Source organism: Pyrus communis, chromosome 11 (assembly GCF_041283825.1).
Source record: "Pyrus communis isolate YQ-2024b chromosome 11, ASM4128382v1, whole genome shotgun sequence".
Classification (NCBI taxonomy): Eukaryota; Viridiplantae; Streptophyta; class Magnoliopsida; order Rosales; family Rosaceae; genus Pyrus; species Pyrus communis.
The window spans coordinates 28,915,384-28,929,809 of NC_142575.1; the positions used below are offsets into that span (position 1 = coordinate 28,915,384).

General features: G+C 36.4%; 2 protein-coding genes across 6 annotated transcripts; both read right to left on the bottom strand.

Annotated features, from left to right (window-relative positions):
- Positions 1 to 398: 398 nt before the first annotated feature.
- On the bottom strand, positions 399 to 5,325 carry LOC137742425 (cold-responsive protein kinase 1). 5 transcript variants are annotated; one of them, XM_068482287.2, is made up of 8 exons: positions 4,809 to 5,325; positions 4,639 to 4,715; positions 3,384 to 3,506; positions 2,681 to 2,796; positions 2,335 to 2,545; positions 2,014 to 2,251; positions 1,594 to 1,744; positions 399 to 1,032 (listed from the first exon to the last, which is right to left on the bottom strand). In XM_068482287.2, exons 3-8 carry the CDS (start codon positions 3,454 to 3,456, stop codon positions 646 to 648), a joined length of 1,176 nt encoding a protein of 391 aa, XP_068338388.2. In that variant the 5' UTR covers positions 3,457 to 3,506; positions 4,639 to 4,715; positions 4,809 to 5,325; the 3' UTR covers positions 399 to 645. The 5 variants fall into 5 exon arrangements, with proteins under 5 accessions (XP_068338388.2, XP_088536506.1, XP_068338389.2 ...); XM_088680380.1 differs by having other exon boundaries at positions 2,681 to 2,787; positions 4,809 to 5,228; XM_068482288.2 differs by having other exon boundaries at positions 4,639 to 4,701; positions 4,809 to 5,202.
- Positions 5,326 to 9,071: 3,746 nt separating this feature from the next.
- On the bottom strand, positions 9,072 to 13,564 carry LOC137742219 (protein DJ-1 homolog B). Its single transcript, XM_068482016.2, has 8 exons — positions 13,303 to 13,564; positions 12,985 to 13,185; positions 11,976 to 12,125; positions 11,666 to 11,848; positions 10,791 to 10,871; positions 10,147 to 10,347; positions 9,923 to 10,063; positions 9,072 to 9,579 (listed from the first exon to the last, which is right to left on the bottom strand). The coding sequence occupies exons 1-8, from the start codon at positions 13,441 to 13,443 to the stop codon at positions 9,373 to 9,375; spliced, it is 1,305 nt and encodes a 434-aa protein (XP_068338117.2). The 5' UTR covers positions 13,444 to 13,564; the 3' UTR covers positions 9,072 to 9,372.
- Between the last annotated feature and the right edge of the window lie 862 nt (positions 13,565 to 14,426).

Below are 14,426 nucleotides of genomic sequence, written 5' to 3' on the forward strand. Positions count from 1 at the left end.
CTACTGGTTCACTTCGAGACTTCGAGTCCAACCGGAAGTTCTACTTTTGATCCCGTTTCAATGTCTATCAGTAACACATTACCCTGTGGGAAGGCTTGTAGCGAATCAGCATAAGTTTGAAGAAGAAAATGTCTTCATCGTCGCGTCTAATTAAATCTTTTAACTTAGCAGCAGAAAAGTGATGCATAAACAGATGCTCATGAGACGAAGAAGAGTTTCGCGGGTATGTTTTCCGCCACATGCCAGGGCAATGTGGGAGAATAGTCCAGTTAAAAGATGACATGTTTAAATTTGACGACTAGTTTTTATTTCTTGAATGCATTTCGATCCATATCTACAACAATTCGAAAGAAACTGTCTGAAGACGAGAACGGAGCACTGCCACACAATACTTGGACTCGAAGTAAAGCATGGAAGAATTGTATGTAGTCAAGCCTTCTTTACAGACCCGAAAAAAATGAAAGTTCGATTGACAAGAAACATTTACACCTGAAAAATGATTTGGCTAGTTCTTAGGAAGACATTCGTATCCACGTAAAAATATATATTACTCCTTGTTTCCCTATATAACCTAGAAGAATTAAATTGCCTACAGCCTGACCAAACCAGAGAAAATTTCGAAAAAATGGATGGATCCTGACTGCCCTAATTGCTTCGGTCATATATAGAATTGAAGGTCATAGTAGCAAATGAAGTGGCGGCAGCTTCTGATGAAGATGATGAATTGATAAACTTCCCTGAGGTGGATATCGTGTGAGATGGACCTCTTTTGTTGGCCTTATCTCTCCCACCTTCTGTATGCTCCATAAATTCAGAAAACAGCCCTGGTTTGGATATCTTCCCCTCATTCACATCTAATGCACCTGTCAGCATTTGAACAACGGTAGACATGGATGGTCGGAGCTTAGGCATGTCTTGAGTGCAGAGAAGGCCAACCTTTAGGAATCTGCAAGCCTCCTCAACGTCGAAATTTCCATTCAAAGATGCGTCTACTAATTCCACCAGCAGCCCCTTCTCATGGTGTTCCCATGCCTGCAACAGGAACTTGGATGTGATAAGTCTGCTCAAGATTCTAGTAGTAATTGTGAACTTGTTAATCACTACACATGTTCTGACAAGAGATGATGAGGTACCAAGTTACTTTTAAGAGATTGTGGATCAAAGACTAACCAAGGAAATGAAAATAAAGAGACCAATCGTAAAATACGTGATGGGTTTTCTCTAAACTAGGCACCTAAAGAAGCTCGATGGAGTCATCAAGAGACTCTGGCACAGTCATGAACACAAAACACGTCCCATGAGTTTTAACATATTCTGTTAGTCTGAAAACCATGTTCTAGTACTAATATTGATACCCTCACAAATTCAAGGAATTTTCCATGTGCAGTAGTGTAATCAATCGCACCATTGCTGCAGGCCAAGAAATTGGCAAGCTTTTCTTTCAAGGCTAGTGAACGTTAACTACAGATTAAATGCCTAGAGGCTTTCGTATACTATTCTTTTTTCGAGGATTATTACCCACGTGTAAAAGCTATATACCAGTCAAAAGGCTTCAATTTAGTCATAAATACAATATCATGGAAATGTCCATACCCGTGCAAGAAGATATTGATCTTTGGGTGGTAACTGTCTGTTAGTGTTAGACCTCCCACAAACAATTTCCAACAGTAAAACACCAAAACTGTAGATGTCTGCTTTTCTTGTCACTTGACCTCGTATGGCATACTCAGGTGCCAAGTAACCTCTGCAGGAATCAAACAGGGAACCAAACGTGTCAATATGATCACAAGTAACTTGATAAATGTGAAATAAAATAAAAAGTACAGAGAGAGAGAGAGAGAGAGAGAGAACAGGGAACAAAACATGTCAATATAATCACAAGTATTTTGATAAATGTGAAAAAATATAAAGTAGAGCGAGAAGTTTGGTGGAAACTTATGGGCAGGACTTCAATTTGTTACATTCTAGGATAAACTGATAGAAAGAGAATAGCACTGGAAATGGCAAACTTACGTTGTTCCAGCAACACGAGTGCTAACATGAGTCAAGTTGGGGGCGATAAACTTTGCAAGACCAAAATCTGAAATTTTTGGTGAGAGGTCTTTATCAAGGAGAATATTGCTTGCTTTAATGTCTCTGTGAATAATATGAGGGCTAACATCCTCGTGGAGATAAGTGAGCCCCCTTGCAACACCAATGCAAATTTTACACCTTGTAAGCCAAGTAAATTGGATACTGCTGTAGCCTCTACCTATAAAGTACAGAAGGATGAAGTCCTTACCCATACAAATCATTCATTCAAATAAGGAACAAGGAACAAGTAACATTGCTTACCAAGAAGTGTTTGTGCTAGGCTATTATTCTCAAGATAGCCATAAACCAATATTCTGTGATCTCCTTCTGCACAGCAACCATATAGCTTAACTAAGTTATCATGTTCAACGGTCCCAATCACCTCGATTTCTGTTAAAAATTCCCGCAATCCTTGACTAGACTCTGCTGACAATACTTTTATAGCCACCAAAGTCCCATCCTTGAGTGTGCCCTGATCAAACACATTTTGCAATAATTTCTTAGCCTATAGAGGTAAAAGTCAACGAAAAAGTCTTTAGCTCAATTAAGTGCTCAAGACCGAGTATTCCTCAACACTCATAAGCAAAATAACTTTAGGCGCAATTACCTTGTACACGGAGCCAAAGCCTCCCTGACCAATTTTATTTTCTTCACTGAAGTTCTCAGTGGCAATTTGCAGTTCCCTATAACCGTACTGCTTCACATTCAAAACGCCTGAAACCACTGTACCCATTGGAATCTATTAGAAGCGTTTAGGTAGCTGAAGATAGAATGGTAAACCCCCCCAAATTCAAGTTAAAGCTAAAACTTACTAACAGCGTTTAGTTCAACAGCATGCAAGTTGAACAAAGTAAACAAAAGAAGATTTCATCCAAAAAAATATTGAGTGCGTAATAAAAAGCAAAATCAAGTAAAACATAACTAGTTGATTTAGCATGACCATTTGACTCAGTGAAAAGGCCGGGTTGTCCAGATTCTGAAAAGAAGCCCGGTCATCCATAAAAAGAATAATTGAAAGGGAACAATTATCTGAATGGAGGGAACTTCGTAATTTCGGCTTTGAGTAGTTGCAGACTTCAACGGATTCATAAATCAGTAACGCTAATAAAATGAAAGCGCTTAGCATAGAAAATGCTCCTCCCATTTGGAAGATCCATGTATGACCTAGAAAAGTCCTCCATCCATTTCACAATTGCACTGAGCAGCTAATTTGACAGATGGCATTGTGCCTAAGTAACTAATATTGGCACTGTAAGTATGTGCATAATCTCTATAAAAGGAATGACAGGATAAACACGTCCACAGTGTACCTTCGTCGATTTCAACAGGCCGGTTAACACGGGAAGCTTCCTTCTTTCTAAACAAGAAAGTGAAACAAGACATCACCAGCTTTTTATGTTGGCCAATATCACCAATCAATCAAAATCCTTGCCCTGTCAAAGTACAAAAGTAAAAATAAACTTTTTGTGATGTAACTACAACTGCATGATCTGTTGGATTTAGGAGGAAGACAGATGAGTACTCAGGAATGCATTAGTCATTATTCGCTTAGACAAGATGAGACTCTCAGAAAAACTAAAGCTTATGAACTCGAATTGCAAATCAACGTGGCCTCTTTAATCTACATGTACTATCTAGCAACTGGAAAAGATGAATACCCGCAGCATTGTAAATTGTTGCCTAAATTATGATTAAGGATGCTTGCATATGCAATAGCACGTGTTTACTGAAACTCCCTCTTCTAGAAATCTCTGTAATTTCAGTAGCAAAGTTTTGACTTGAAATTTGAGTTGCTGCTTATAGTTTGTTACAACCTATATAACGGAAGAATCAAAAAGGGAATTTTCGAAAAAGGAAATCTCTTAAAAACATAAACGGTAAGAGGAAGTTTGCACATCCTCGGTACCCCATGATAAGTTTTAACCATAGCCTAAACCTGTTTTCTTTTGAACATTGAGGCCTCCTTACTTAAGGTATCAAAAGACAACAAAAAAAATCCTACGCATCTGAACTGCCAAACGTTAAGGGGAAACACTAGAGAGATACCCCAACACAGTAAGGTCTGGGAATGCACCCAGTAACGCCGTAGACTCTTACGCCCTATAAGATCAATCAGAAGTTCAGTTCTCTAGTAGAGTCCCTCAGTCAATCTACTATCAACACTTAGGCCAACTACCAAAGTAATTCAAGGAAAATATACCGGTTTTCATATCTGCCTCCATAACGACCAAACGCAGAATTAACACGAAACTTCCAGCATCCCACAACATTTTAAGCCGAAAAACTGAATTCGTTAATCAAATACTACAATTCAGCACAGGGCATCTTAGCAACTAGTAGAGAGTAGAATTGGAAAGGAAGTTTTTGGCAGGCAATCAAATGTGATTTTGTAGTCAACTATCCTTCTAATTCTCAATGCATTCAATTATAATACAAACAAAACAGAAGACATCTATTGTTTCGACCAACTTTCAAATTAAAAAGTCAATCTAAGAGCCACCAAAATTGAAATTGCAGATGAAGAAGAAGAAAAAGAAGAGAAGAATTTGCTTCAACATTAATTACCTTATAAATGTTCAATCCAATTGCACTTGGGGTTTGCTTATATTTCAACCTTGAAGTATCAATCTGCAGAACAGAAACTAAAACCAGCATAATATAAGTTTTTGGATTGATCAAAATATGATCTTTCCATTTTTTTTTTACAAGCATAGCAACTGTAAAGAGAAACCCACCATTCTTTTGGGTTTAAGAACCCAGCTGAGGCCACAAACAGATCCAAAAGTCTCTCTCTCTTCTTCTTCTTTCCAATGGGTAAGTCAAAAGGTTAAAAAGTCTTGGCTTTTTTCACATTTTCTCAGCTACCAAACAGAAAAGTACACGTAAAACCCAGATAAAGTATAAGGTTTTCATAAAGAACCTCGATTGCGGTGACTGCAACAGAAATAGAGAGAGATGAAACAAATAAAAGCAAAACTGGGTTTCGTGATGTTTATATCTTTGGAACTTCCGAGAAATGAAAAATATCGTCTATGGAATTTTGGAATTGACTATTCTTTCCTTTCTGCTGGCATTGACTTCCAGTCTTGCAAGCTGTGCAAGCCTGCAGGGTTTGGAACAATTGAGATTCGTATGGAGTACGGGATTGGAGATTCGTACCATTTATTTTAAAACTAGCGGTTCTGATTTTAAATTAAGAATCTCTCCCTTCTCTCTCCAACTTAAATTTCTAGATTTTTGAACTCTGAACACAAAAATATCGATTTGGTTTGGAAATTGTGTAGGGTTATGGAAATTCTTTGTCTTAATTTTGGGTTTATTTTGTAAACCATGCTTAGCTTATTTTCTGCTTTGAAATAATATCATTTGTTCAAAATAAGGCTTAAAATAGTTTCCAACTTTTTAAATATAATAACCAAGTTGTATTTAAAAAATAAAATCTTGTTCGACTCTTCAACGCATTATTTTCCTAATTAGACTATTTTATTCAACAATATTGAATTTAAGTCGTACAAATACAATGATTAACATAATTAAATATTAATATTTGTCATCCGTAACATTTAAATTTAAAATCTTTAACGTACAAAACAAATGTAGATGAATACGAGTAAAGTTGTAAACTGTAATTCCAATAATGTGACATCCCACATCGTTCAGTGGAGTGATCCTTATATGTTTATTCCTATTTCTACCTAGCACGAGGCCTTTTGGGAGCTCACTGGCTTCGGGTTCTATCGGAACTCCGAAGTTAAGCGAGTAGCGCGCGAGATCAATCCCATGATGGGTGACTTACTTGGAAGTTCTCGTGTAAGTTCCCAGAAACAAAACCGTGAGGGTGTGCTGGGGGTCCAAAGCGGCCAATATCATGCTACGATGAAGTCGAGTCCGGAAAGTGGTCCCGTCCAGGTCAAGATGTGACAAATAATCTATTTACTATTGTTAGGAAAAAGATCCTTACCAATGCGGGTATCTAAATCATTATTTTTATCATCATTTGAAAATTATTTCTAAATTTTTATTTGATTTGTAAACCATTTAAAGATTCATGTAAGTCAAATAAGTCGCTAAAATTGATATCCTTAAGAAAAAGGCAATGGTGATAAAAGTCAGAAGAAAATTTGACAAAAACCCATGTAAGTGCTTTGACGAACGGTAAACTGAGAAGACACCAAAAAACAATTGGAAATCAAGCTCAGGACCAGTGATTCCGCTCCTTTAGTCCCATCAAAAGCGATGGAATCCGGTTTGCTGCTCTGGTTTCTTTGTGTTGCACGGCAGAACTGGGCGAAGGATTATAATTTTTTATTTTAAATTCAAACCAAAACGTCGTCGTTTTAATCCTAATAAAAAAAATTTTTAATTCCTAAGTGGGACAACAACGTTTGGCTTTATTGAGTCGAAAAATAAATAAATAAATAAATAAATAATTATAATAGGTGGAACCACTGATCACCCATTACTTGTTCACACTCGCACACCCTGTCCCTTTCCCATTTCAAAACTAATAGAGCAGTAAAATGTGCCCCCAAGTATAATTCACAATTAAAGAACTTGTATTAATGGTCATTCAATTTTAATTCAACATTCTTCAATTTTATTTTCATGACTATTAATTCTTCTACTTGTTAAAATATATAGCTATAATCATTTTCGTTAACACCGTCAATAATTCTGTTAAATTCAGTCAACACGCGATACTGATTGTAAAGGCAAATAATGAAACATATTATTTTCCAAGGGTTGAAATCGATTGATCGCAAAACTCATCCCCAATTGAAACTTCCTCCATGCACAATCTCATATTCCTCAAATTCCCACCATGTTGACCAATCCTATCGGAGCAAATTGGATCAGTTTCTTCTGGAGAAAAAGTGAGAGCTCAAAACCAAAAGGCTCAAGTGAAATCTCCATCTTCTCCGATGGCTTCTGGAGCTTCATCTTGCGGAACATGTGTACAGGAAATGTGCTCACTCCATTTAATGAAATTGGGTTCTTCCCTTTATTTAATAGAAAAACTAATAAAAATGGTTTAAAAATTTTGAGTTTTAATGATAAGGATAAAATAAAGCGTAAAGTAAATAGTATTAGAATTGACTTTTTAATGTAAAAATATGATTTTTAGTTAAAGTAAATAATATCTGAATTTTTCGTTAAAGTTTTCTTATTTAATTCCATGTCTTTTGGATAAAGTAGGTCACAGGCATTGAGTAGTCGGGGAGATTTTGTTGCGCCTGGTTTTGGAGCAGTCGATCGACTTCAACCATCCGAAGATAATATGTTTCTTTATTGCCCTTACAGTTAGTCTCATGTGCAGCATACATGATGAATTTAACAGAACTATTAACAGTGTTAACGAAAATGATTATAGTTATACATTTTGATAAATTGAGGGACCAATGGTCATAAAAATAAAGTTGAAGGACTATTGTTCCAATTAAGTTAAAGTTGTTTTCTCTTTACAATTATACCCCCTGATTTTGACTTTTTAAATATATAGGCAATATAAGTAATTTTGTACATATGAATATAAATTTGAGTCTGCAGCTGCCTAGTTTATATTAGGGTTAAGATTAATATTTAGCACATAATTCTATCTCTTACTTAAATGTGGATATTGGATAAATTGTGATTGTTCATTTAGATCTTTGTTCAAATGAGTAATAAAATGAAGAATGTATGTCTTTGGAGTTTACCTTCAAAAAATAGGTTTAACTACAATTTACGCTCCTCAAATCTGGAGTGATTTTTAAAATGGGTCACGAAGTTTTAAATATCTCATAAGGCATTAAAAGATATATTTTAAGTGCAGTAATTTTAGTCTTCAGCCTAACTAATTTATTAAATTGATGACAATGTGAGCTTGAGACCCTTATATGTGCCAACTTGTAAGCTACATATGTACCGAATTGACAAAAAAAATCTTTAATTTAATGGATTATTAAACTTTTTAAAAATTCGATTACTACGAGGATTTAATCGAAACCGAAGGGTGATTGGCATCGAAGATTTGTTTTTTTTTTTTGAACCAGTCAACGACCAACAACGACCTTTTGCCCCTTCAAATTTTGCCATTTCCTCGTAAATCCGCAACTGCGACCAATGGTAGCCTACCGTGAGCAACATCATGACGTCCTTTTCTACATTTATCAAAATTATTTGGGTAATATTCTTTGACTAGATAATTTAGACATTTGATAGTTAAACTATTTGAGTAATTAAATGCGTAAGAAGTATGATTGAAGATATCTTAACAAAACATGTCAAATTTGTAAATCACATTATATTTTATTTTGAGGGCGGATTCGTGTTTTATCACACAATTTTTTTACACATATTTTTGTGGAGCTAGCATTTTAACAACCGGAACCGTTTATCTTTTAATATCATTCATAAATCTTTCTTGAGAAAAGTTAGACAAACCCAAAACCATTAAGACATTCATTTTTAGTTAAGAAAATAGACGAATACAGTTCTACGAAGAACTAAACTTTTAATCTAAGCAATCATATAGTCTCAAATTTGGGTGATTTTTTAGAACATGATCTTTGAAAGAAGACCTTAAAGATAGACGATTTGGATCATAAATACATTAAAGTATTACAGATCCCCTGATGCATACTTGTCAAGTTGTCAAACATATCAGGTACTTCTTATTTAGTGTGGGTTTATTTATTTGTTTCGTTATCCTTTGTTGGGAAGATGACAGTTAACGGAAACTTTGATAATTCAACCCCATCACGTCAAACATAAATGTTTGCGGATTGTTTAATCCTGTCCTTAGGAGGTTGGAAATGAGCATTTGTAATTTAGTTTCCACAATTTCCACACAAAAAATTCAGTTCTCTAGAGTGTTCAAGCATGTGCTTTGAAACAAAGAGGCAATCTAATAATCATTTCGTTTTCAGTTTTCAATTCTGTATAAATGATAGAGAAAAATAAGAAGAGAAATGTGCAACGTAGAAATGTAGAAGAGTGAAGGTGTACGAAAAAGAACATAAAAGCAAAATGATTATCAAACGCAAAAATGTAGGGTCCATGAGCTTGTCAACCTAAAGCAACGAGATACCACAAAATTATACATGAAACTCTCTTTTGGTTGTAACACAAACTCTTCAGCACACGGTGAAACTCAAAAACCTAGCCAAAGAACTATAATATTTCAGTCCTCTACGCATTTATTTATATACGAACTCAGTTAAGCACGAAGGATTCATACTCAAATACGAAGCCAGCTTTCCGCTTTTGGTAGTCGTGGACCGAATATATGGGCGCGCATATTATACACGAACATAAGCTCTAAGGATGAACGAAAAGCATCACTTTTGCAAGCTCTATCGCTTTCTCGCGACCGAGAAACTTCTCAACAATTCCAAGAGCAAACTCCATTGAAGTTCCTGGTCCTCTGCTGGTGATGAGGTTGCCATCAACCACTACCCTGTTCTCGATTTCACTTTTATCCGACAGCTTGTCGCACATTGCGGGGAATGCTGTGGCCTTTTTACCCTGGATCAAAGTCAAACAAAGTTCATAAATGGATAATTAAAAAAAAAATTAACAATAGCAAACGCTAAAGGGGCAGCACATATAGAAACTTAATTATGTATGCCGAGATGGACAAATATCCAATTTGAATGGAAATAAGTTCTTTTGATGAGTTTGCAACAATGCAAGAAGCAGATCGTTTCGGTGAATTGATCATGAATAGATCGAGTTAGTACACCATTGAATTATACAAGGTGCAGTCAGAATTTTCAGGTTGTTCAACATTAATGGTGGTACCAGAGTTAGTTGAGTGGCCATTTTTGAGCAAAAAAAGGAAGTTCTCTAAACACCGTATAAAGGATACCTTGAGTAGGCCATGGGGTTCCAAAACTAGAGCTGGGGAGGCACATATTGCTCCATAAGGTCTCTGGGATTCCCTCTGCTTTTTTAACAAATTCACAAGCTTTTCCGATTTTGCAAATGCTTGGGCACCACCAAGTCCACCCTGAAAAAAAACATAAGAATGTTGTTGGACTAATGAATAGGTAGAATAATGGTTAAACAGTAGCAAGCTAGAACCCGACTTACAGGTAAGACAATTAGGTCATATGAAAGTTTGGCAGCTTCATCAAGGGACATATCCGCCTCCAGTTTAACTTTGCGGGAAGCAAGAATTTCTAGTTTATCCTCTACAGAGGCCACCACAACATCTGCTTTGGCTCGTCGTAGAATATCGACAATCATAACAGCTTCCATTTCCTCTGTGCCATTCGCAATAGGTACAAGAATCTAAAGGATAACAAAGACAAAAGAGGTTAAAATGCACATTATATAGCACCTTAAACCAAGTAAAAAAAATCTTACTCTGATATCACAACCTTTAGTTGCTAATTTGCGTAACACTTACAGAAACTCGAAAGAATCCTAGAGATATTTCCATATGTAAGTCACTATCAAGTAAAGCACTCTAATATGGCTTCTCTTTTTCAGGTTGCTTACAACAAGATTTGAACTTGGATTTTACCCTTTCCTACCTCGTCTGAAATGCAACTTGAGATAAAAGCCTAAAATTATTCAAAAGCAGTTCAAAGCAAGCAGACAAAGAAATCCACACACAATGTTGTTCTCAAATTTCATGCATCTTTGACGAGTGAACCAACAAAAGAACAACAAATTAAAGTAACAGCATCCGACACACAATAAAAGACATACTGTACAATAAAAAAATTTACCTTTGGGGTATCATGGGGAGTCCACTCAACTGGGTTTAACTCAGTTATGATATATTCATCACCATGGTTGGAACGCATCACCTGCGTACAAAATGCAGTTGCATACCCATCAGAAACAAAACAACATTCTAAACTGCAGAAGCTTAGCCTCCAGCCACTTGGGCTTTGAATAAAGGGTAGCGGCCTAGCAGTTGAAGCCAGATCACTACAGATCATATTTGTTTTCATTTAACCAAACAATGAATGGCTTCAAAATCACTTGACAAGAATTAGCAGAATGACACCGCAAGGCAGGAATTACCACCTCCACCCAATCAATTATGCGGTGGGCCTTTAATAAAATACAAGTTGTGTACAGGCAGATCGAGCATACATGTTAAAGAATCAAGCTTAATTTATAATTAAGTAACCTAAGCCAAAGCCCAACACAAAGGCTTTCTGAACTACGAAGCTAAGCTGAAAAGGGTCCATACTAGACAGGCACTTCAACCCCACTAGTATAACTATATAGTCACCTCTTCAGCTCAATACTAACCATATCATGTGTCTGAATTCTCTATCCTAAGTTTTCTTATATATGAACCGTGTGCAGATAGTTCTATTTTTCTTTTTGTCAAATATGTTTACAAAATATAAGTTTCATCCTCCAGAATCTTTTCTCCATTTAATCAAAGCTATCAGTTTATCCAATTTTTCACAAACTGCTTGCTTATGGTAAATTCCAATGAATTTGCCGTTCTCAGTCTTTCCCTTATTCATCTCCATTGTACTAACTCCACATCTTCTATGCATTCATTTTTTCCCCCTTAGATTGGGGGAGGGGATTGGAGAATAATACAACCAATCAATAAGTAGTACATTGAGAAAGCATATACCAGTGGCCCAGAAACTTCATCAGCTTTTTCTTTCCCATATAATTGCTCGACCAGTGCAACAGCAAACTCCATGGTAGTACCAGGTCCACGACTTGTCACAACTTTGTCATCCAGCTGCACTCTTGACTCAACAGCGGTTGCACCAGATGCTAATTGCTCCATAAAAGATGGATAACAAGTTGCCTGTTAAAAGACAGTAGAGCCCACAAGTCCAGATTTAGTCATTTCAAAAAATAAAATAAAAAACACTAATTACAATTTTAATATGTATAATAAGTAATGAAATATTGGAGGTGCTCAAAGATCGTACCTTTAGTCCCTTCAGCACACCCCATGACGCAAGTGCCACTGCAGGTGAAGCACATATAGCAGAGTAGAGCTTCCCATTTGCGGCCTGCTGCTTGACCAAACTTTCCAGGACCTCACTATTCTTAAGATTAGTAGCACCTGGCATGCCTCCCTACAGCATAAAAACAGATATAATCAAATTCCACCGACCTAAAAAGTAGCACAATGCATTGAGAAAACAATGAAGTAGGACCGAAGAAGCTGGTGAATGACAGAAGCAATAACAGATAAAAATCCATAGTCCGCCCACCCTAACATATTATGGATTATATCAACTGTTTGGGCGCATTTGGACATTGCTTGGAAACTAAAATCGTGCAATTAAGTAACATATATAATGTTATGCATAACCCCATCTTAACTTGGACATGAGCAACCAAAACTCTACACTAAAAAAAGCTAAAAGACGGCTGCTTAACCAGGTCCGTCACAAGGTATCCGGAAACAAACATTCAATTTACCGGGCATCACAAGGCTAAAAAATTAAGGGCTTTTCACATGTAATCCCTTGATAACATTACACTTTAGAGAAAAACACTTCAAATTCAATAATTAGAAGAAAAGCCAACTTCCTTTGTAATGACTAATGAGAGAAGGGCACCAAGGAATTTAACAACTAATAATCAATTAGTACATGGAGAGTGAGTGGACAGGTTAGGGGCTTTTTGTATTAAACTTATAGTTTTTGGGATTTTTTTTTTTTCAAATTTATTAAAAATTTAAGTAGTTCCACAATATTCTTTTGTTTTCTTGTTGGTGGGGAAGTAATAACAATATTAGCACAAGTTCCCCATTTACATTTCCATTTTGATCAGCTCTTTCAAAAGGAAACAAAAGCAGCCACATTTCAAAGTCTTCATATACAAACAGTAATATACGTACATACATCCATACACACACATATATACATACATACATATATATATATATATATATGCATACAACAAGAGGGAGAGAGAGAGTGCATGTACAGGTAGAGTAATGAGATCGAAGACGCTTTGGCTACAGTTCGAAATCAAAGCATCAGCGATGATCTTAACGCCGTGGCAAGCATCCACACGGAGCTGCTTCTCCACAGAAGCCACAGTAACATCGGCTCCAGCCCGCCGCAGAACATCGACGGTGATCACCGCCTCCATCGGCTCCGTGCCATTGGCAATCGGAACCAAAACCTGCTCCCATTTTTCACAGTCAAAATCTCACCCATAAAAATATCACCGAAATCATAAAGAGAGAGAGGGGTAGCTGATCAGTGAGGTGATTAATGGCTGATTAGTGGCGGTGATTACCTTCTTAGCAGGAGAATCGGAAGCCATGGCTGCAGAGACGGAGAAGGAGAAGAAGCGCTTTCTGAGAAGAGGGATGGCAGGTCTGAGCTTGGAGGGCAAGAGAAATGAGGGAGGAGGGGTTACGTGGCACACGAGTGCCATCTGGCCTTCCCGAGGGTTCTGCGTTGTTTCTAGAAGATTGGCTTCGGGGGATTTGTGTGTGCAGATTTTGGATATGGAGGAATTCCAAGTCTTTTTGCCTTGTCGGCTTTTCTTTGGGCCGACTGTAGAAGTCCAATCTTATCTCTTATGAGTGTTTATCTCCCAATTTTTAATTTTATCTTCATGATCCCAAAAAGCCCAATTAAAGGAAAAAAAAAAACATGAAAACACCCGTTCGTTGCATGAGCATGAGAAATACGAGAGTCGAACTCTTGTTATGAAATTACAAGACATTATTAGCGAGTCATGGGGTTTGGACACGTGTTAACAAAAAAAAAATATAAGAATACAGGAACTAACTAAAATTTGAGTGTATTTTTACTCACCATCCTCAAATGATGATAATGCTTACCACTCTATTTATTATCATTTGATGAGTTTAAATTTTGAGTTTTCTGTTTGTCTATTACACATATCTTGAAATTTAAACTCATCCAACTGTAACAAATAAAGTAGTGAGCATCACCATCGCTTGAGGGTGGTGATAAAAAATATTTCCCTAAAAGTGGGATTAGGATAATTTTTGTCATTAAATGGGTTGACAAAATAATATAATGACATTGATTTTTGGTAGCATTTATTTTAATTTTTTTTACTTGAAAATTTCAATTATTATGATAATTAAAACACTAAATACACTAAGCTAGTTCATGCAAAACCCAATATTGGGTTTGTTCCACGGATTTTATTAAAATCACTTTAGACTAAGTGGAAGTAGGAAGTTATAAAGGAGCATGTGAGGAGTCATAAACTCACATTAGCAAGGGTATTGTCTTTTTCCAAATCTAGATATCTAGTAAGATATACTAAGACATAATAGGATTCTCTTCGAATCGCTTCAATTTGAATTCTCCACATCCCTTTCATTCTATCTTTCAACCAAAAATCAAAAGGTCAAGATTTAATTTTCTTTTCCATTGTTC

Bases quoted from the DNA above. Each gene is read 5' to 3' on its own strand.
- LOC137742425 (XM_068482287.2), bottom strand. From the start codon at position 3,456: ATGTCTTGTTTCACTTTCTTGTTTAGAAAGAAGGAAGCTTCCCGTGTT. The intron at 2,252-2,334 runs GTAAGCAATGTT...TGTACTTTATAG, and splicing joins CCTAGCACAAACACTTCTTG to GTAGAGGCTACAGCAGTATC. The intron at 1,033-1,593 runs GTATGGACATTT...TTCCTGTTGCAG, and splicing joins ATCAATATCTTCTTGCACGG to GCATGGGAACACCATGAGAA.
- LOC137742219 (XM_068482016.2), bottom strand. From the start codon at position 13,443: ATGGCACTCGTGTGCCACGTAACCCCTCCTCCCTCATTTCTCTTGCCC. The intron at 13,186-13,302 runs GTAATCACCGCC...AAATGGGAGCAG, and splicing joins CCGATTCTCCTGCTAAGAAG to GTTTTGGTTCCGATTGCCAA. The intron at 11,849-11,975 runs GTACGATCTTTG...GTCTTTTAACAG, and splicing joins GTGTGCTGAAGGGACTAAAG to GCAACTTGTTATCCATCTTT.